At 34.8% G+C, this 23806-nt stretch overlaps 1 protein-coding gene across 15 annotated transcripts in view; it reads left to right on the forward strand.

Moving 5' to 3' along the window:
• Positions 1–23806, forward strand: part of ADGRB3 (adhesion G protein-coupled receptor B3) — a 441482-nt gene that overhangs the window by 243078 nt on the left and 174598 nt on the right. For all 15 annotated transcript variants that reach the window (XR_015282914.1, XM_023922413.2, XM_023922418.2 and 12 more), the window contains 3 exons: positions 11956–12102; positions 12838–12913; positions 18289–18391. Coding sequence is in view for 14 of the 15 variants with exons in the window: in XM_023922413.2 (XP_023778181.1) it covers positions 11956–12102; positions 12838–12913; positions 18289–18391 (326 nt within the window). In the remaining variant the exon portion in view is untranslated. The remainder of the gene's footprint in view (positions 1–11955; positions 12103–12837; positions 12914–18288; positions 18392–23806) is intronic.

A 23806-nucleotide genomic window follows, 5' to 3' on the forward strand; every position in this document is an offset into this window, starting at 1 on the left:
TTTAGCTTGTAGGTGTAATTGTTTTTCTGGAATATTGCACAAGGTAGAATCACATTTTAACTTTATAGAGCTTCTACCTACAGGCAATATTTCCAGAAAGTAAGGGATAGTTCACTGAAGCATTATAGTTCCAGTTTGGGGGACTCTATTCAGAAAAAATATTTCATAAACATACTGCAAGGAACAGCAAGAAATTGAAGAAAGAACCATAGCAACAAACCCCCAAAAATACAGAAATAACTGTAAGAGAAAACAAGTTGCAGGTTGGATATGGTGCCAGAGAGAGGAGATTCCCATCAGGTGCTTGTGTTAGGAATGCAAGTGGTGTGGAACCAGGCGCAATGGCGGCTCCTTATGGCTGTATCTGTCATGCCTCAGGAAAACCTGAGACGTTTTCTTAATCACAGTACTTTCTACACATTAACTGTCCAAAGTAGTCATTCTCTACTGCATGTAAAAGCAAAACTGTAGGCATGCTAAGGGCATCTGAAAATCTGGTCTGAATCCAAATAGACTTTCTTTCAGACTTAGAAGCCTCTCTGCTGCAGGTATAATGCCACGTTATATCTTGAGTTGGTTATTTTGACCATATTCTATGTTTAATTTTAGCACTGAGCTCAGTAATAATGTGCATTTTATGTTCTCATCAGGCAACAAGCAAGGGTTAATTCAGTATTCCTATATGCTGTTTAAGCTCACTGTGCATCAAAATTCAGAATTTTTTTTAGAACCCTGAGGAGGCAACACAAGCAACCCTGATTATGCACCTCTATCTTTCTCTGTCAACTGCACTCATAATGAATGAAAATGTAAGACACCTGAATTCTGACAAGGGAAACAGTAATGGTGTAACATCTGACTTAGCTGACTAGTTGACTGTTTGTTTCCATTTCTTTCTTAGATGCTTGGATCTTTTTTAATTTCTCCTCCCACAACTGTGATAAACAAGAAAAGCCTCTCATTTGCAGGGAGTGGGAGGGAAGAAGTGGGGGATGCTGGAGATGGGATGACCAGAATTAGATAACAAGAGCTGAGCACAAGGTCCACATGCCATAGTGATTCATGTGATTGCGTTATAACAGCTCATAATAACCAAGCTCTGTCATTCTTTATAGGCCAAATTTTCTAGTTAGATCTTTTTTAAAACATGTCCTCATTGTGCAGTTGTTTTATTGAAATGACCATAATAATACTGAGATATTTCTCCCGAGTTATTAAAGTTAATTTAGAATTCAACAATGTGAACAAGTAAATCAAACTCAGTCTAATTAGTATTACTTAAATTGGATAGCATCTATATGTCCCACTGAGGTACGGGGTTTTGTTCTGCCATGCATGATGTAAACAATCTAAATAAAGCATGTGTGCATTATCCTGACAATTATATTTCATAGTGCCCCAGGACAACCTTTTACAATCCCTTAAGCAAATCTTAATCCAGTTTATGTCCTCCATGGAAAATATTCAAGATGAATTAGACATGCCTCCAGAATACAAAGACCTAGTTAGGAATTCCTGTGAGGTAGGTTAAAATCATGGCATCAACATGAAACTGAGACACAGGAGATCTCTGTCTCTAACAGTTCTGTTTCATATTTTATGTGTGACTCTGCTCAAGCCTGTCTAGAAGGCATTTAGTGTTCCAGCATGTGCTTATTAGCTGCTGGGTTCAGGGAGAGGCAAAAAGTCTCTGCTCTGTGAGAGAAAACAGGAGACAGCAGGGTGTGCACACTGGCCTCACTGGCAAAGATGAGGTCCCACAGCATCCAAACAAGAAAAGCAGAGGTCTGTGATGGTAGCCAGACCCAGCTAATATTCCACACCAGCAGACACGTCCATAAGGATGAGGCAGATGTGACATCAAGCCAAGAAGTCATATCAAAGCATCAGGGTCAGGATCTGGTCCAGTGACCCTCAAAAAAGCCCTGAGATAGAGATGAGGTTGGTCTAAAGTCATTAAATCTTGACATAGAATCTGCAGGTCAAGGATCAGAAAACCAAAATACATATTCATGTACAACCATAGCAGATTCAGCTTAAGTACAGCTTCTGAGTGGAGAGGCTGTGGGCTCCCACTTCTCACAGCCCTTTTCATTGTAGTTCAATCTAAGCTACAGAGTTGCATAAATTCATAGCTGATTTTGAGTACTTGCAGATTAAGCTGTAGAGGTGTAGGGGTGTGTGTGGGTGTGTGTGTGTGGGTGTGTGTGGGTGTGTGTATGTGTAAAGGGGATGCACTGGTACACTGGTACTGACAGTTGGGCATCATGTTGAATGCAAAATTCAGAATGGTGCATACCCACTAGAGAATTATCCGATTAACAGGAAATGCTAATCTTGCGACTAAATTCTATGTCCTAAATTACTGTAGTTAATAATTTAGTAATTAGTGAGACATCTCACAGTTATCTGGGGTGAATTAAACAAATCTGCCTTTCTTCTGAGCCCTTGATTTATATATTATACCAGTTGTCAAATGAATTTTCAGATAGGGGGTTGGTCTTCCTTTCCTCCTGGATAAGTTTTGATGGTAATAGCCTTGAATCTTAGTGGACATTCTCATCCAAGGTAAGAAAGGTATGGTTTATAAAGCCTTCAGATGGGAGTCCCATGTTTAGAGTGGGACCTAATTGCATGCAGATCTTTCTACTTCAAGTGCTCAAAACATTAAGTCAGTATTCTAACAAGCAATGTTAGACCAGTAAGTCTTTCTCTGACTTGGCCAGGTTTTAAAATAGAAAGCAACTGCAGATGCATATAAAGAGGGGACTAATTTGGTTAGTAAACATACCTAAAGGCTTGAGTTTTTTGAGGATCTTATCTGTCTGATTTCTCAACCTTGATGGAGCTGAAGTGTAAAGAAAGCACTGCCTTCTGCTTGTGGAAAGGGAAATTGAAAAACTTAGATATTTATGGTGGATTGTATAAGTTTCTTCAGGAGGCAGCTGCAAGCATTTCCTCCATATCCACTGTTTTGCAGGATATGGCTTTTAATCGATCTTTCCAGTTCAGGATTCACTAGCTGCATTCATACTAGTAATCTCTGCATTTCTATGCCAGAGTAATTTACAGTTCTCTCGGTTTTAATTTTCTCGTAGTCTTATCTGAAAGTTCTTCACAATGCCATTATGTATGATTATGAAAAAGCAACAATAAAATAAAATAAACAATAAACAATAAACAATAAAAATATAGTAGAGATCTGGTTTTAGTTTGCTACAAAAAGCTGTAATTAAAAACATATATTGATTCCCATTATTTATTTTTTTCCCTGTGTGTGGCTTTTCTACATCAATTTTTCTATTTCCATGCCTGTGAATTTACTTCTTACATACATCATCTTTCAATATCCTGAATAGCTTAGTTCACATCTTTATAGATTTCTGAACGATAGGTGTAGTTATCATTTCCCTAGAGCTAAAACAATAGCCATCTCTTCTTTGTTTCAATTTACTGCTTCTGGGAAGCAATCATTCTACTCTGCTGTACATGACCCCAAGCAATGTAATGTTCATAGAATATTTCTATCAATGCCCTCCTAATGGTTTTCATATCCGTTTGCCTCCTTACTGATCTCTTGTCCTCTGTCAAGTCCTCCCCATCTTTCTGTAATGCTTTTTATTGGCTATCTAACCATGAGTAAGCTTGATAAATAAACATGTAAATGATCTCTCAGACTCATCTTTTTTTCTTTCTTCCTTCTCTGCTTCATCATCATTTCCACCTTCCGAGCTCCCTACCTTAACATTGCCTTCAGTCTCACTCACTTTATTCTTGTTATCAGCCAGAACCGTTGTCACAGACACTTTATCAAGTCACCTTAGTGACTGAAAAATGCTTGGCTTTTGCACCTTACCTGCCCAGTCTATCTCAAATGGAGTTATAGGTGACCTTGTCCCCTCAGTATTGTCCATGGTTTTCAACTTTATGTCTGTAAATTAAAATTCATGCACTTAAATGCCAGTTCATTCTATCTCCTGCCTCAGTCTTCATCTTCTGTCTTGCTTTATGCTGAGTCTTTCTTTCCCTTAAGAAGTATTTTCTGACAAGGCTGGAGAGGCTGCCTGAGACCATAGTTTTAGTAGCATGAATGCACAGTAATACTAAGAGGAATGGAAATAAATAAAGCTCCTTCAGAAACAGAGTACCTTTGATGTAGCTCTGGTCTATTCGGCTGCTCATATCCTTATAGTCTTCAAAACAATGCCCAGAAGGTGGAGTTGTCTTCTAATTAATGAACTATAGCTTCCTAACATATGTTTAAAGCATTTTTCTAAATTATCACATATTTCGGGAAGTATTCCATTTATCGCGAGAATACATTTTTTTCTATCTGCTCATAAAAAAACTGTTGACATTTTCATTAGTTCAACTGGATTTTCTTCATACTGGTTATTCAGATTAGGAGATTGATTTTGTTCTTTACATTCCACATTTTCCAGCTTCAAATAGCCATATTAAACTTACAGTGTGCATTACTAATTAGTAAACAGTAAAAAATTACTAAAAATTACAAAAATGCTAAACTTCCACTGCCCCCACCCCCTGCCCCCAGGGAACATGCAGAAATAGTACCTGGAATATATAGAAATTCTATGATTCTATAACTATTTCCATGCATTCTCAAAGAATAAACTTTAGTATTTTCCATAATTGTTTCTAAGAAAGATTTATCGTCTATAACAAAAAAAAATTAATGGTCTAATTATTGATTGAACTTTTAATTTATTGATTTTCTTTCCATACCTGAAACAAAATTATCATAATGAATGCACAATCAGAAATCACTTCTGAGACTACATATGTATATGTGGTATTTCATGAGTCTATGAAATTTGTACATTCTTGAGTATTTCCTCAAATAAAGAATTTGCTACTGAGCAACAAAAGTACACACAACCAAAAGAAAATGCTTGCCTACTGCCTAAGATTTTCTTTTTAAAATTACATAAGTAGCAGAAAAAAATCTAAGTTACTATTAAATGTATCCTGATCATTGCCTGAAACCCTGCTGTTTTCTAGGTTGTCCTATATATCATACTGATCATGTTATGGTAGTGGGTAACTCTTTTCCCCACTGCATTGTCTATAGAAGACAGAAAAGGAATATTCAGAGATCTGTACTGTTAAGGTAGCTGCTTGATTAACCAAAGCATTATTTTTAATCTTCAAACAGTGAAGCTATTTAAAGCAGGATTTGCTTGACACCAAAGGAAGGATTCATGCGAAGTTTGTCCTTGATTAGTGAAATATCTATGAAGTGTTTACTTGTGCTTTTGCCTATACTGGTACTATGTCTTGCTGCCCAAAGCTTGAATGGTGAGACAGTCAGTAGCTGGTTTGGACTGATGAGCTTCAGGAATGCAAGTGCACAGCAGGCTTCTGGGGTCATCCCTGTCTTGTCTGCTCATGGAGCCGTAGGTTCTAATTTAAGAATTTATCGCTTTTGTGTGGATAGCCATGAGAAGTAGAAGATCTGTTAAGTTATATTTTCTTAGGAGCCTTTTTCTGAACATAGTTCGATGTTGGTTCACTGTGAGGAGATACCATGAATATTGCTTACAGAAGGAAAATTACCTTGCTGTTTTTCTCATGTTCATGTAAGAGGATGCCACTTCACCACAGTCCTTCTGTTATACATAAGCTGGTAGGTGGTTAGAAGTGAGTTTATCTTTGGACTGAGAGAAGGATTTTAATCAAGCTTGCTCACATGCAGAGTTCTGTAGCAAATCTGGAGATCCACAAACCAGTGTCCTTTAAATGGGGATTTCACCATTTGTGTTTGTTGCAAATTTTCTTTAAAATTACGAGATTTAATTGGATAAAGTCTATTATAAGAATCTTCTTCAATATGTCCATCTGGCTCTTTGTTGATGATCCAGGCAAGACTTTGTTCCATGTATCTAACATGGGGACTTAAATAAGCTTCTATATTCAATTAAAAACAAAAGTTTTACATTTACAGTCAAAATAATAATTCTAGATTGTATAAATATTGTCCTAATGGAGCCACCTGAGGTGTTTCGCAGAAATGCTCAGTATTCTGAATTTCAGCACAAAAACCTTTCATATTCTTTGTTAAAATCATCTGTGGTAATGGCAGTACTATTTTACCCAGAAACAGATTTAGCAGGAGCTGTTCCAGAAAGGCAGTAAAACATTTCTGTTTCAAAAATCAAAATGTGTTAAGTGATGAACTTAAGTTTACTAAGTGCTGAATAATATATACCTGGTATACCATCAATAACCAAGTCAAAATAGGGTAAGAAAGTAGCAAATGAGACTGCTAATGTGCACATTCTCTGTTGTCTGTAATTAAAATGCAGTCAAATTCTGTAACTTAAATTATTGCAAATTAGAGACCAGCATGGTTACTGTGCTGTAAAGCACAACACACTCAGAATATTATCACTTTGAAGAAAGCAGAGTCAGAACTGGTATTGCAACTAAGAAGGAGAGATGTGTGTAGCAACCAGGAAATCAGGTCTATAGATTTCCTCTAGGAGGGAAAGAGCTGAGGCAGACACTGCACTCTTCTCTCTAGTGACCAGTGACAGGACTCAAGGAAGTAGCTGAAGCTGTGTGGATGGGGTTCACTCAGAGTGTGGTTGGGCACTGGAATAGGCATCACAGTATCAAGGACCATGTTCAGAGCACCAAGCTTGCCAGAGTTCAACAAACATTTGGACAATGCCCTCAGGCTCATGGTGTGAGTCTTGGAATAAATGTCCTGTGCATGTTGTAATTTTAAAACCTGAATCTTTGTTATGTGAGCTGAAGTTGCATTTAGTCCCTGAGAAAACATCCAGTTTTTTTTCTGTCATTCCTTTCAGTAAATCTGATTTTCTGTTCAAATCGATTAATATTAATTAATATTTATTAATAATAATTAATAAATTTGAACAGAAAGGGGCTAATTCTGAAATTCTACCATTTTTTGTTGAATACACGAGGCTAATGGTTGAATTCTAAAGAGAAGAGGAGAACAATTCATGGCACTTATTGGTTGTGTTGTTGTTGATGTTGTTTAACAACCCAGATCAATCAGAGAGCTACTAGAAGTTGCATTAGGCAGTTTATAACTCACTCGGGGTTATAGGGATCAAGGCAGTATATTTCAGCTTTACTTTTCTAGGCCATGATCTACAAGAGGTACTCATACAGGAACTACACTATTTTTTTTACTCCAGGTTTTCTTGACACATTAGTTAACCACTTCTGTGATGTTCAAATAATCTGGTTAAATATGATTACCAAATTATTATGTGTAACCAGTTCATTTTATAGTGATAGAAAATTGCTTATTCCAATCAGCTTGGCATTAATCAGTTACAACAATATTTTGTGTTACTTGTTTTTAGTATGATCAGTTAGTAGTTGCCAATTCTGAAATTTTCCTTAGATCAGTACCAAACAGGTTGTCTGCAATTGCAACGCAAAAATGAAATAAAGGGAAGAGAGGTATCTGTAAAGGATATTAAGAATTAATCCATTACACTTCAAAGCAGTCACTAAATTGATTAGACCAGACTACTTACCTGGATTCTTCTGAATCAATAATTACTATGGAATCATCAAATATGTATGTATTCTTATCTGTAATTGAACTACTGTCTTGTAGTTTATACCAAAGTGCATCAAAAATACTGAGAGAAACCTCCTGTCTCAGGCTTTCTTCACCCAGAGCTCAACTTGATGCTTGCACTGCAGATGTGCATGATGAGCGCCTGTAGTAAATCACAGAATGATACAATTATAGAATATGCTGGGTTGGGACAGACCTATCATTGAGTCTACCTCCTGGCCCTGTGAAGGAGAGCCCCAAGAATCACACCTTGAGCCTGACAGCTTTGTCCAAATGCTTCTTGAACTCTTGTCAGGCTTGGGGCTGTGACCACTTCCCTGGGGAGCTTGTTCCAGTGCCCAACCACCCTCTGGGAGAAGAACCTTTTTCTGATATTCAGCCTAAACCTCCCTGACAGCTTCAGGCCCTTCCCTTGGATCCTATCACTGCTCACCAGAGTAAAGAGATTGGTAGCTGCTCTTCCACTTCCCCTCATGAGGATTTTGAACACTTCAATGAGGTCTCCCATCAGTCTCCTCCAGGCTGAACAGACCAAATGATCTCAGCTGCTCATGTGGCTTCTCCTCCTGACCCTTCACCATCCTCCTCACTCTCCTTTGGCCACTCTGTGGTATCTTAGTGTCTTTCCTGTATTGTGGTGGCCAAAACAACAGACAGGACTCAAAGGAATTGCAATGATACAAATAAATAAAAAAGAGAATTTTCCATATTGGAAGAGTTTAATTTAACATAACACATAAAGATTTTCCTCAGCTTCTGCTTTTGTAATTTTAATTTTAGTTTTCTTTTTTTTTCCTATGTATTCATCTTTTTTTTCCCACTTTACACTTTTATTCTTAATAATATTCTCTTTGACTATTTTTTCCAGTAGTATACAATTTGTGTGTTTGCATAAACAAGGAAAAATACTCATACTTCAGTGCCTAAAAGTATTCTTGTTTGCCAAGTATTCCATCTCATGAATTCAGGACATGATGGTATGGTAATTTAAAATAATGAATAAAATAAAAACCAACCTGTGAGAAACTTTTTTTTTTTTTCAAATTAGAAGACAGTCCTTGTGTGGCAGTTGCAGAACTGAATCATTTGGGTTCCACAGTTTGAAACATTGTTTTCTAATACAAACCTAACATAACAAGAATACAAAATATTGCAAAGTGAATGATGTCTTACTATCTATGTATAAGAACCTTGCATTTGTTTTTTTGACATATGAATGATGCAGCACATGAATTATATTCATTCTCATCTAAAAGGCTTGTTGAATTTCAGTTCACAATAAGTAATTGTTTTATGCTGCAGATTAAATCTGAGTTAGGGAGCCTCATTTCAGATTGGAAATACAGCTGATCACGAGCCAGAGTTTCATTGAAATGAGTCATAGACTAGTATTTAATAAGAATATTAACTTTCCTAAAATATGAAATACAGTTTAAAGTGATACTGAGGAGCTTGGAACTATTTCATCTATCCACCTGATTGTGTTGCTAGACCTGAACTAGTTGCCTCCAGTCAAATTCCATTGAATTATCTGGAGCATCAGAGCTACATTAGGCACATCCTCATGGAATCATTCAGCAAAGTATCTAAAAAAAGACCTTATAATCTGTGTGGATCTATAACAGGCAGACTTTGAAGGATGTGGAATATGCACTGCTGGCTCATATTCAACTTTCCATCACCCAGGATGCCTAGGTATTTTTCTGTGGCACTGCTTTCCAAATCTCATTCCCCAGTTTGTATGGAAATATCACGTTTGCCTCATCCCACATGTCGAATACAGCATTTTTCCCATGCTGAACTTCAGATGGTTTGTGATTGCTCAGCCCTCTCATTTTTTAGGTCTCTCTGCAGGGGAGGTCTCCCTGCCTTCGAGGGAGCTTCAACAGCTCCTACCAGTTTCATGTCATCTGTGAACTTGCTTAGTACCTCTCCCAGTCCTCCTGCCAAGTAATTTCTGAAGTTGTTGACAAGAGCAGAGCTGAGGATGGAGCCCTGGGGAACCATCTAGTGACAGGTCACCATCATCCTTTGTGCCTGACCCGTGAGCCAGTTGCTCACCCATTACATGATGTGTTTATCCAGCAGAATGCTGGACATTTTGTCCAGAAGGATTCTCCAAAAGACAGTATCAAAAGCTTGACTGAAATCCAAGATCACATCTACTGGCTTCCCTTGACCAGCTAGATGGATTACCTTGTCATAAAATGAGATCAGTCTTGATAAACAAGACTTTTGTTTGATTTTAAGTAAAAAAACTTATCTGAACTATGAATGGGAATATATAGGCTCATAGAATCATTTAAGTTGGAAAAGAGCTTCAAGATCATTGAGTCCAACTGTAAACACAGCATTGCCCAAGAAACATATATTTATTCCATATAAGCCATAAGTCAAAGTTTTAGGTTTTATACTTCACTTTTGTCATCACCTAAACAATAACAAATATTTTGGAATTTTTGGTTCTGGGTATTGTTTAGATGCCATGATAAATGGCCCCATTTAAAATACAGAGACAGTGTACAGAAAGTACTATCCTAGACCCTTACCATTTATCCAGTCCTAAAGTGGTTTTCTGTTTTGCAGAGTGAATTCCATTGAATAACATTGATTTCCTATTTCAATAAAGGGAACTGTCATCCAAAAGGAGGATGAAATATTAAGGCTCTACTATATAATTAGATAAATAGATAGATAGATAGATAGATAGATAGATAGATTCACTGATAAATACTGTGCAAATAAAAAAACAGCCCGGTATTATCTTATACAGGCTGTATTTAATTTTGAAAACTAAATAAGTGTTAGTTTAATTTTCTTTATGGGGAAAATAAAATTATTTTTAAATTTTAGGAGCTATTGGAAAAAATCCATTTTTACAATGTTAATATATTCTGTATAACCATTGATTGCATGTGAAAGCACACAATCCATTTTATGCCCCAGTAATTCTAAAACACCTGAACTGTATTCCCTCCACACACCACCTGAAAATTCACAGGGCTAAGCATCCCCTTAGTGCAGGGAATGGATTTGCCAATTGCAGCCTGAGGGGATTGTAACTAGCACTATAAAGCTCTGATGATGGTTTTATAATGGAAAGTCTGAAACAGCCTCAACTACCACCTTGTTAATGTGATTCTGTAATACATAAACAGTCTAATTTGAAAATAAGAGTCAGGTATTGAGGAATATATTTGTAGAGTTATTATTCTTTTTAATTTTACTCTTGTCTTGGATTTGAATTACAGTTTTCTTTCAAATAAAAACTTCTGATGAGACACCTAATGGTTTTCTACTTTAATTTTGCTGTCCTGTTTGTTTTTACAGCTGTCCCCCATTGTTTATTGTATTATATTTATGTATAACCCCCTTGCAGAGTCCTTGCAGTGAAATTGTTATGCATATCAAAGTATAGTTCTGATATCCAAACTCTTCCAACTACATTACCCTCTGCACAAATTGATTAGGAAGGGCATTGCACAGGAAATAGCTATTAACATGGCTTACATTAAGGATGGAGCTAGGCTCCAAATGTGGTGTTTGTCATCTCTCTGTGTGTCCGTAAATGCTTGCAGCCCTGTCAATGCCTTTAAAGTAGTTTGAGTCTTACTAGACACTGACTGTGTTGCCATGGAGTTGTACATAGATTTCACAGCAAAGCTGAAACTGATTTCCAGGTGATAGTTGAGTTAGAAAATGGAAAAAAACAGAATGAGAAAACCGAATTCCAAACTGATTATTATTAGAGTTGACACCTATTTCTTGTGTCTGATATTGTTTGGGTTTTTTTAGGTTGAAAAAATATAATTAAGAATTCAGAATGGAGATTATTCTTTCAAGGAAAATTAATTCGGTGCTATACTGATTTACTCTACTTTGTGTGAAAACAAGGTCTTTTACTATGTTAATCTCCTCAGTGGATCTATCTTGAAATTGTGCCTGTACACAGGATAAAAGTTCTTTTATTGCTTCATTAGCCCGTATCTAGAAGTTATGTTTCCCAAAGCAATTTTAAGCATCCTTTTACTTTTATTGTCACATTTGATCATTTTAGAATTTGCTCTGAAGACACAACAATGTCCTGTGTGAATTTCAGGGTATAAACTGGTACATTCAATAATCCCTGTTAAGAAATTTAATCAGAATCTGGCTGAAATGTTATGATCAATACCACACAATTAATCCATAGTAGAACTGCATAATAAACAGAAGATTATGCTTTCTGAGTCAGTTAATGTTCTATGAATGCCTGCTTTACTTGAAATGTGTCATTAAAAGTTTTGTTATTACTGTACTATTGTCACTTGATGCTTTAACATATGAAACACAATTTTAAATGTATATGATTTTATGATTTCTCTTACTAGTGGCTAGCATTCAGAAGCTTCCTGCTGCATCTGTTTTAACTGACATCAATTTCCCCATGAAAGGAAGAAAAGGAATGGTTGATTGGGCACGAAACTCAGAAGACAGGGTTGTCATTCCAAAAAATATCTTCACTCCGATGTCAACAGGTAAAAAGACATATCAACACGTTAATTTTCTATTAGCTTTAGCAAGGCAGCTCTGAATCTGTCTCATGGGATCACTATATAATATGGGAGTGGTTCTTTTATTCCTCTTCAAAAGAAATACAGTACCCATATATTTATCCTAGAGAGAAATGAATGGGCTTAATTTCAGCACCTTGAACAAAAAGTGCTACATAAGTCCTAGACATTATTTTCTACACCAAAGAAACAATACTTTACTTAGTTATTGTGCACGAGATTTAATCTCTTTGATACGAGGTGAGCTGAAGTGCAGCTCTGCTGAACTCCCTGAAGCTGCTGTGTTCCAGCAGACAGAGTCATTCCAACATAACTCTTACCAAAGGAAGCTCAGCAGGAAAATTAGCCTAACTTCAGGTACAATTTATAAATATCATTGCAGTGCAGATCTCTAACATTAGAGATTCTACTCTACAGACATTCTTTGAGAAAGCTTAATTATAAATGTAAATGAACTAGAATGGATGTCAGCATACAATGATAGATTTTTTGAAAATGTGATTTTCAGTGGTTTGAATCTTTTGATACACTCATGAGAGTGCTACATTTTTATGACAGTCTTCTAGGAGATAATTCAAAATTATGATGGTTTATTTTAAATAAAACTTGTATTGCAAAGATAAATGAAATTCAGAGGTTTTTATGCTGATGAAAGCTTGGGAAAGAGAGTTTTAAAATCTTTTTCCTTACTCTTTTCAGAACTGGATGAATCAACTGTATTCGTACTTGGAGCAGTGCTGTACAAAAATTTAGAACTAATTTTGCCCACTTTGAGGTAAGAAATTTCATTAATCCAATACAAATTGAATTGTTTCAGGATAATAAATATAGGTCAGAGTAAAAGCAGACAAGTAAGACTGTTTGCATATTAGTACCCCATGCAGCATTACAGGCTGGGACAGAGTGACTGGAAACTTACCTAATGGAAAAAGACCTCAGAGTGTTGGTCAATAGCAGGCTGAACATGAGCCAGGTTGTGCTTAGGTGGCAAAGAAGGCCAATGACATCCTGGCCTTTATCAGCAATAGTCTGATCAGCAGGACCAGGGCAGTGATTGTCTGCTTGTACTCTTGACTCATTTCCTGATGAGGCTGTGTCTCAAATCCTGTGTTCAGTTTTGGGCCACTCACTACAATCAGGACATTGAAGTGCTGGAGGGGGTCTAGAGAAGGGCAATGGAGCTGGTGAAGGGTCTGAAGCACAAATCCTGTGAAGAGAGGCTGAGAGAGCTGGGGTTATTTATCCTGGAGAAAAGGAGGCTCAGGAGTTACCTTTTCATTCTCTACAACTCCCTGAATGAAGTTTCTATCCCCGGGTGGGGATTGAGGATTGTCTCTACTCATAGGCAACTAGCAACAGGACAAGAAGAAAAGGCCTCAAGCTCTGCCATGTAAGATTCCAGTTGGACATCGGGAAGAATTTCTTCACTGAAAGGGTGCTTAAGCACTCCAGCACCCTCCCAGGAAGCTGTTGGAGTCCCTAGCTCTGGGTGTTTTCAGGAAATAACTGCATGAGGCCCTTAATGCTGTGGTCTAGTTGGCAAGATAGTGACCAATCAAAGGCTGGATTTGATGATCTTAGGTGTCTTTTCCAACCTAGGTGATTCCGTGATTCTGTAGTTTGAAATTGGAAAAAAAAGATGCAGCTGTGGTTAGTGCTGAACTTATTGAATTATTATACTGTGTGAAAATTAGAACTGACATGCAGGTTTTAAAGATATCTTTTTTATGGTCTTTTTTTACCATTTTATACTTATTTGGGTACATGAATGAAGGTTTTTATACATCCCGCTGCATTAGAAAAAGGTTTATTCTAGGTTGCTCATATCTTGCAATGAAAAAATACCATCTTACACAAGTTTATATTAATTACTATTTGTACTAATCTTGCTTAATTGTAATAAATATTATCATAATAACCATGTTAGTGCTGAATACAATGAAATGCTTCGCTGTTGTCTATGGAGCAAACACTGTAAGATATAAATTAACATAACATCATCTATCTTTGATATGATGCTTAGAAGTACACAGCACAGGAATTAAAAAATGTTCTGGATAAGTATTTTATATGATGATTTTCTAAGTAAAATGACAGTTAAATATATATCAAGGGTGAGAATAAAAATGAACAAAAATTAAACCAAGGTAAAATAAGTAAAGATTGAGTTTGAAGGCAGCATCATTTACACTTGATAATCTAATAATAAAGGTGATTTCTACCAGCTGTAGTTAGATATCTAGAAAGTTTTACCAGTTCCCATGTGATTTCAGTTCCTGGCTTTACAGGAGTTAGAATGGGAATAAAGAAAAAATGTGGTTGTAGTTTTCAGAAGAATAAAGGTGACATGCATTCCAATATATTCCTTAATTTTATCACTAGGAGGTATGCAAACTTCTGCATCATCACAGGGAACTGCTTTTTTTAAAAAAATAAACAAACAAACAAACAAAAATTTCAGTATATCTTTAGGGAAAGTCTTCCAAAGTGCCTAACCACAGAATCTCAATCTGGTACATCAATGGTGTTCTATGAGTAAAATGGGGATTTCATTATCAAGGACAGCCTATACAATACATTTCACAAAAAACAAAATTAGCTGTATTTTACCATTTGTGGTTGATTTTTCTTGGTTTTACTAGCTTAGACGATATTGGAAGTAAGTAAACACAGTGTGAGATGGGTATTTGCAACTGCATTAATATAGAAGTCTTTGGATTTGTGTTTAATCCTACTGGTACATGTACATTCAGAGAATTTTGCCATGAGTGTTTAAACGAGAGTTTAGGGAAACAAGAAGTTTCTTCTTCATAAAAACAGAAGAATGTTTTGTTCCATACACAAGTAAATAAACTTCATCTGATTCTATTTCCTAATATATTTTTGCTGCATTGCACTGTTCTTGTAATGTCTTGCGGATTTTTTAACAGCAGATATTGAAATATCGAATATTTTCAGAACTCCAGACTGAGTATTATTTCCATAGCTCTTGCCCCCCTGAGCACACTTACATTATTGTTAAGTTCACAGAAAATTGATTCTCAGTACAATACTCATCTAAAAGATATTATCTATAATTTCTCTCTTGAGTACTCTGAAGGAATACATTGCGTATTGCCATAATGTAAGATAGTTTTTAACTTCTCCTTTAATAAATAAGAACAAATAAAGAATCAATGATTTTTGCTGTATCAAGCTTTTTTTCCCAACACTTAAACAGCCACCATAAATTTCCTGCAAAAATTTTCTTCACTGAAATATTCTCTTTCCCCATTTGAAACATTGTTCCTAACCCTGAACTTCAGGTGCTGCACAACCAAAAAGACCCTTAAATTTCTTTGGGCCAGAATTGTTAGACTAAGGATGTACCTCAGACAGGCTTTTATTGCATCACATTACAGATTTAGCATCTGTAATTTTTCTGGAATGCATACTACTTTTACACATTGATCTGTATCCTCAATCATGCTGTGTTGAGATAGCAACATGCCTTATTCATAAGTTCATTTTTCTTGAGTAACATGGATTCATTATAAAAAGAGAAGAAAACATGAATTTCATACCACATAGGATCAATATGATTTCCCTTATATAAAAGAATACCCTCAAAATTTATACCCTGATAGAAAAACAGCTTAATAAAATAACTCTCTTTTATTAATACCATTATTAACTCAAAACAGAAAAAAGCTCTAGGAGAGCAGCTCTGAAAGCATTTCTTGAGCTTTTACTCCATCCCTTTGCTATCTTGATTTTTCAAGGATTTATTCAGCCATAGTTTCCAAGAAATTTAACTGATTGTTATTGAATAATTTATTTCAAAACTTAATTCTGATGAGCATCTTTCTGGACAGTCAGCAGAGCACCATTCTGTAAAACTTAATTTCTCATTAAAGTTTAATTGTAGATTATTTTTGATGAAGGAGAAGTAGCTAATGGTGAAGTCACTCTCTTCTATAAAAAAAAGCTGTAAGATAATACACTTGCCCAGGAAGTCTGAGATAGATCATTCCCATTCTATGTCATTCACAACATAAGAGGGACTGAAACTAAAATGTCCATGGAAATTTTGTAGAAGCTCATTACTTAAATTTCTGGATAAGTGTTCTCAAAACTGGGCTGTTGTTTAAAAAAAGCTTCAACGGCACTGGTGGTTTTGAGATTTTTTTCAAATTTTTGAAATTGTTTTGTCCACAAAGCTTTGAGCTTTAATTTAGAGGCATCTTAATATGCTATGTGAATTTAGAATATACTTTAGAATATACTTGACAGATTGTATTCTTCCAGGGACTGTCCAAGCAGTTAAATATGAAATATGCAAGTAGGCATTTAGCCCAGACTGGACAGCGATGAGTGATGCAGTTTTGATTTCACAGTGATATAGGCAGTTACATTTATTATCTTGTGAAACAGTCTGCTAGGGGCTCTTGAGAATGTAAGTGGATTGGGAGAGGTTTAATGAGACTTAGGTAAAATGAATGTTCTGAAGTTACAAACTAGACACAAGATGCTTTTTCAGATCTTGACCTAGAACTGTTAGAACTGCACCAAAATAAGATAGACCAAGGAAAACTTTTTCAATCACAAAGACTGGCTGTAAAGGAGTACTGAAGTAGCTGCATTTGCAATAGTTTGCATCAATTTCCAAAACTGATATAATCTCTGAATAGATAGTGAGCATCATTTTCACTTGTCATTATGTTTAGAGAAATTAAGTTTTTTATTTATTTGGCGTTTTATTTGGTTTGGACAGGTTTGGTTCTCTTTTAAAAATTACAGATACTCAGCTACTGTAATTCTACAGAATACACTGAAAATTAGCTAAATATTAAATTTTAGCCTGATAGATACATTTTTGTCAATAGTGTGTGAGACTTTAAAGTGTAACCAAAGGGAAGAAATAGGAATTAAGTAAAATAGAAAGTCAGTTCCATTATATTTTCATTATGTGATTTGGATGAGTAAAATTAGACTAGAACTCATACCTTGCCCCAGAAGTACAATTTCATTCCTTGTGCTGAAAGAAATGCCTGCTGAGCTAAGTTTCTATTAGTGTAGCCATGGCAATTTCTGTTTCAATGATCCAGCAAAATGGAATTCTCTCCTAAATACAAACTCCCTAGAGAATATAAGCAATTAGACAACAGAAGCAAAAGAATATTTATACTGTCTATTATAATTACATCTAAATTGTTTAGGTTCTTCTTTGATAAGATCTTTTGATAACATTTTTTGATAACATTTCTGTGATGTGGGGAAAGCAGCATTACTCACAAATTAAATACCATAATAATCACCAGAAACAGTCAGGCTGATAACTGATGGTCATTCTAAACCTGATGAGGTCATAAGGAGCAAGGATCTCAGACATGAACGTGTTGGCATGTCTTTATGACTGTGTTAGCATAACCTTGGCATTGCTAGGTCTGTGCTAGAAAGGTTGCTATGATACATAGCAATCCACAATTTACATGAAGAAAGAAATCAATGACAAATTAGAAAAAATTGACATAAAGTTATTTTTCTGCATAACCTGGTACAATAACGTAAAACTAAATCTAATCTTACATATGAGAAAAAATCATTAGTTTTGGCAGGATTTCAGTCAGGGCACATTTGTGGTTTAAATTCTAAAAAGTATGTAGTTGATGAAGTTGTCCACTCATATACCAAATACAATTTTTTTAGAATTGGAAACAGATATGTTTTTTTCATGAGCACAGAATCAACAGAACTGTACAGTCTCCCATTGCACTCATCCATCTTCACAATCCTACTGTTAACAGTCAGAAAAAACTCCAGCACAGCACTTTGGAAGAAAAATGACTGTCTTTTATAAAACATATCTAGTGGATCTATGTTGAAAGAAGTAGATGAGATACACTCAAACATGCATAGAATGTTTGTGTCATCAAAGCACTCTTCTAATTAAAAAATAGTACTTTAAGGAATTTCACTTCTGCATCATTGGTGCTTTTCACCAACTTCAACATGTTGAATACATTTGAAAATAGGTGTTTTCACCACTTTCAAACAAATTATATTCTCCCTTAATATTTGTCAACCAAAGTCACAGAAAATAACTGATGAAATCTTTAAATGATTTAACCTTATAAACACATTTTCAATTTTTGCTTTTTTTTTTTACAGGAATTTTACAGTTGTTAATTCAAAAATCATTGTTGTTACTATACGACCTGAGCCTAAAACTACAGATTCTTTCCTGGAGATAGAACTGGCCCACCTGTCTAACGTAAGTACAAGGATAGTTGATATGCTTTTACAAGAGTATTTGCCAGATCACATGAGAGAAAAGAAGCAGTGTTGTTTTAAATATCAGGTAATAAAATGCAGTTTAACATTTAAAATTTAAGGCCAGGAACAGTGTAACAATGTTTGAAAGGAATGTGTACTTGTTTCATGCATGCATATAAACAAAACAAAATTAATTGTTGTTTTGTCAATGTTGAGGGTATTTGTTAAACAGCAATTTCTAGTGAATAGTTTCCATTAAATGCTTTCATGATTACAATTGAAAATGTATTATTGTACTGATTACTTAACCTTTTGTTCCCTGCATAGGTCATAGAGCTACAATAGCTCTTCAGGCTCCTTCTTTCATTATTTTATAGAAGCCAGTTTATACTTAACACATTGCTGCAGACTACAAAAATGCTCTGGTTCCAATTAAGCTTATAGTCCTCATAAATGCTTGAGATTTTTTTGTGCAATCATTTAGATTCTATACTTTTCAAACTTTAATCTCACATTAAAAAAGTTATAAATATGAAAAAAGGACTTTATTTTGAAATATATGATAGATAAAAGATTTTTTTCTTTCTGTTTCTTGGCAGTCTTCCAGCACTTACAGGGAGAATAAAATATATCTCTTCTGGAATTTTTTTTCACATACAATATTGGGAAAATAATGTTAAATAACAAACAAAGGGGTAATTTATGTGAGGCATAATGTATAAACTCTCTGTTTATGTTATTAAGAGCTAGAGTTTGCTTTAAATAAAGTCATAAAGTCATAAATAGTCAGTTAGAAGAGACAGGCTTGAAAATAGGCAAGAATCTTTAAAGCTGTAATTTTTATGTTAAAAACAGTTACTCAAGTGGTCATATAGATACAATTCAGCTAGAGAAGTTCAAAATATTTCAGTCAGTAGCAAAATTGAAGTCTGATCAAAAGTATGAGAAAACTTTTTGAACTCTAGTTCTTGCATTAACATTTTACTCAAGGTTAAAAAAAACTATTTTTCCATCAATGGTCATGGTGACCGGCCATTCAGTTCCCAGAAAAATACCAATGCAAAGAATATTTCAGAGAAAGTTTGGCAGAAAAAAAAGGAACAGAGGAACATAAACTGAGTTGACTCCTTACCTTTCAACAATATGAAAAGTGTATTGATGAAGAATTGTGTCAATTTGGAATTCCATGTTTGTCTGTTTCAATTTATTAATAAGATTTTATAGGACATGTAGATTTCATTTTCTGTTTTCATTTATTTTCTTTCAAAACTAAATTACATCATCTATATCAGGAGAAAATCTCAATCTTTAACATAACTTTCATTTCTGTCAGGTATTTCACTAAAAATATTGCAAAATATTTGCTGAAGTAAACACTAATTAATCCTTTATATCAGGGAAAAAATCAATCACTTTTGAAATTGAATACTTAATTCCATTTTATTAAAACCATTATTTGGAAGAATTTATGGTAATTTTCAATTCTAGATTTTATAATCTATTATTTTAACAATGATTGGGGAGCTATTACACAAATTGCAGAATATGACATTTATATTTTGAAACAGAAATCACTACTTGCAAAAGTAACAGGTAAGGTGGCACATGTGGTAACAGATAAGAAAAAAACCTCTCATTAATTTGGTCACATGCAAGAAAAGAAGTTCTAAAATTATATAAGAAAATAATACCATTAAGCAATGTATCAGCTCTGAAAATATTCCTAGACCAAAAACAAGCTAATATAATAATCACAACACAGGCAAGACCAGATTAATAAAAGGTTGAACTGCTAACCCCAGAGGATGAAATTCTACAAAATTCTTAGTAAGGGCTTTCTTTTTCGTCTTTTTTTTTTTTTTTTTTTTTTTTTATCACTCCCTTTGATTATTTTACAGAGCAAGTTTTTGCCAAGTTTGAAAAACTTGGAAATTAAACTTCAGTGTTACAAAAGTTCAGATTAGAGATGCTGATTGTCACCTTGCTTGGGCAGCCTTTCAGTAACAAAATATTAATTATTATTGTATGAGCTTGTGTCTTGACAAAGCAAAAAGATAATAACCTTTCCAATACATATCAGATAATTTCTCTTTTTTTGGTTCAGTTTTTGTCCTATAATATAATCCAGAGAAGAATCAAGTGCTTGGATCAAATTTTCATACACACTATATTTATGTAGGATCTCAATCCAGCTGAATGTACAAGTTGGATTTGCAGATACAATGACAATATATTGCTACAGAAAATGCATGAATACAAATCAGCTATGTAATTGTAATATCTTAAAACATTTGGACATTTGTGTTCAAGACTTAGTCTTCATAATGGAACTTTGGTTTAAAGAAATAAAGCTGTAGATGCACAGAAATAATCTTTTGTAAAATTGATCATTTCTTTAGACTGAATCTATTTCTTTGCTATAATTTTCTCAGCTGAAAATAAGGATTTATTCTATTACCATAGAACGAGCTTTATATGCATGCAGCAAGATAAAACTGTTGTTAATATATCTTTAATATTTGAACATTAGATATTAATGGCTAACAGATTAAAAATTAGGTCAAATAGATTGTTAAATAGATTAATTATTAAAGGAAAAATAAATATGTTCTCTTTCATCTGATGTTTTTAATGCCTCAGTGTTACATTTGTTCTTTCCAAACCTTTGTTCTTACAAATGCTGTTCATTTATTCAGCACTGTTTGTTTGCAAATTATCTAATGATGATATTTTAAGCATTTTGTAGAGATGCCTACTAGTACATAGGAGTATATCCACACATTTGTTCTTTCACCTCCCTATCTACTGTCTAAATTATGTAGATACTATGAAAAAAGATGGGAATATGGATCATGGCTAATTAAAATCAGCCTTAAAATGACAATTTTTTCAAAATGTATACTAATTTCTTCATTTTTTTATACAGTTTAATTATCAAACTGGAGGATTATATTTTGGAGGAAGTGCAAACCACAATTGCATGTGCTGTTTGAATTATATTGCATGGTATTTGGATTTGTAGATAAATAGAGATATAACAGAGAGCTGACCAGAGTGGAATGGAGGTTGCAGTGCATCATTGCTCAGTTGGTTAGAGCATTGTGCTAATAACAAATAGCACTAAGGTTGTGGGTTCTGTCCCCATATGGCCATTCACTTCAGACTTGGGCTTGATGATCCTTATGGATCCCTTTCAATTCAGAATATTCTGCGGTCTGTGATTTAAAGAATGTGTTTATTTGTTTTTATAAACTGTGAATGTGTAGAGGAATATGGGAACATTTTTCCAGTAGTTTGATTAAAGGGACACCAAAGCAATCTTTTAAGAAAATGTACAATTCAAACAGAATCCTATTTGATCTAGAGAGAATATGAACTCTCATCTGACAGTACAAAAGTTTATTCCACTAGAATAATGAGCCAGCAGTGGCATAGGACATGCAGCTTTCAATGTGACTGAAAACCCTGGCTATAAAACACAGTTGGCACTACACTGGATAGCTGTCAGAGTTGCCAATCACATCTTGAAAGTTCAGTTTTATATGCCAGACAGAGATATGTACACATACACACATATGCCCATTTTTGAGATATCCAAGTAATGTGCTGTAGTGTATAAATCAGTGCTACAGCAGTTGTAAACACTAATGAACAGCGCTGCTTCCTTAGGTTCAGCTGAGGAGCAGCTCCTCTGTAAGGCTAAGAGCACTGCCCTCACAGAGAGCCATGGCTGTTGGAGGAAGCTACAACAGCAGGGCAACACTGCCAGGAGGCACAGCCCAGAAAGGCTGTGGAAAAAGGAGCAACAGATTAAAGGCAAAAAAGCAAATGCAGAAACAAGCTCTTTGTGGTCCCTGCAGTGCTTGAAGGGTATTTGATCAAGTATCAAAAGAGGAAGAAGTTCTGAAAGCATGCTGTGCCCTTGCAAGCTGCCACTTCTGGTGGAACAAACCCTCCCACAAGCTTTCTTGTGGAACAGGAGTAATATTTATCCTGCTTCCCATGTTTCTGCCTAATCTCTCATTAGTGACTGCAATGGCCAAACAAACTCTTTCTTTTCATTTCAATACATTTCAAAGAGAGTGAAGTGTGTGATCTGACAGCAATTTTATTGTGTTTCAGTTTTCTGCAAAGGTTTTTATTCCCCTCTATTTTGTAGATTTCTTTAAAATGGGCATTTTTTTCTGAAGGTGTTTTTGTATTCAATCTATTTGCACTGTGGGAATAGCAAGCATAAACTGTATGATGTCTACTGATGGAAAAGACAAGACTTAGATCTGAGACATGCAAAATCTTATTATGATGCAGCTATAGAAGTATGTTTTTAATACGCATATAGCTGTATCAGATTTTAAGTAAAAATTCTTCACCTTGACTTACTGTACAAACTAATACTTTATATAAAATTACATTTTAAAGAAAATTTAATTCTGTTATGATACTCTTTTGTTCCTAAATCCTTCTATCTCTTAGTCCATCAATGTATCTGAAAGCTCTGAAGGCAAGTGATGCAGGACCTGGTCACCAAATCTCAATTGGCCTATTACCCACTGCTTTGTCCTGTGCCCTCTTCCCCTTCCTCTTTTTTAAATATAAATACTTCAGGGGATGTAGCATCCTTTATTTATGTTTGTACAGTGCTATGTAAATACAAAGTGTCATAAGTATATGTTGGTTTTAAATATTTATACTCATAAAATTCAATGCAGTCAGCAAGATACTGAAGTAAAGGTTCAAAAATTCCCTAAATGCCTCTTCACAAGCATCTCTAGAAGGACCTTTTTTATCTTTGACAAAGAGGTAGATGGAATAATTTAAATATTTAGTAGATTTTTACTTTACAGGTTGCCATTTTTTCCTATAAATAAATCATTTTTGAGAATAAAATATTAAGGTGTGATTTGTTTATATGAAAGTACCTTTATATCTACTGCATCTACGCTTTTCACTAGCACTGACATCCAAAAATAGTGAACACCACCTGTTTCTTCAAATCACTTTTGATTTTTTAAAAATATACTGTTATTCTATATTTCATATATTTTTTTTTATGTAGTTCTGATTCCTGGGAACATCTAATGCTTATGGTGAGCAGGAATATAGTTTAACAGTTTGAAGTACTTCTAAGGCAATCTGAGTGAATTTTGTCTCTCAACTTCCTAGGGAACAAAATAAACATGAATAATTTTATATTTTGGAAATTTTTTCAATTTCCAAAAAAAATCTGTATAGTTCAGTAATTTGTAATAAAAAACTTAGGTTCCTATTCTGTTCCACATCAAATCAGAAATCTTCCATAGCCTTTGAAGAGATGGGAGCTGTTATTGTAAAGCTCAACCAAAACCAAAAACAAAAACAAAAAACTATTTTGAGAACTCTGCTGATTTAGGACCTGATTGACAAAACCCTTGGA

The sequence above is a fragment of the Cyanistes caeruleus genome, chromosome 2 (assembly GCF_971803275.1).
Source record: "Cyanistes caeruleus chromosome 2, bCyaCae1.hap1.1, whole genome shotgun sequence".
NCBI classification, from domain to species: Eukaryota; Metazoa; Chordata; class Aves; order Passeriformes; family Paridae; genus Cyanistes; species Cyanistes caeruleus.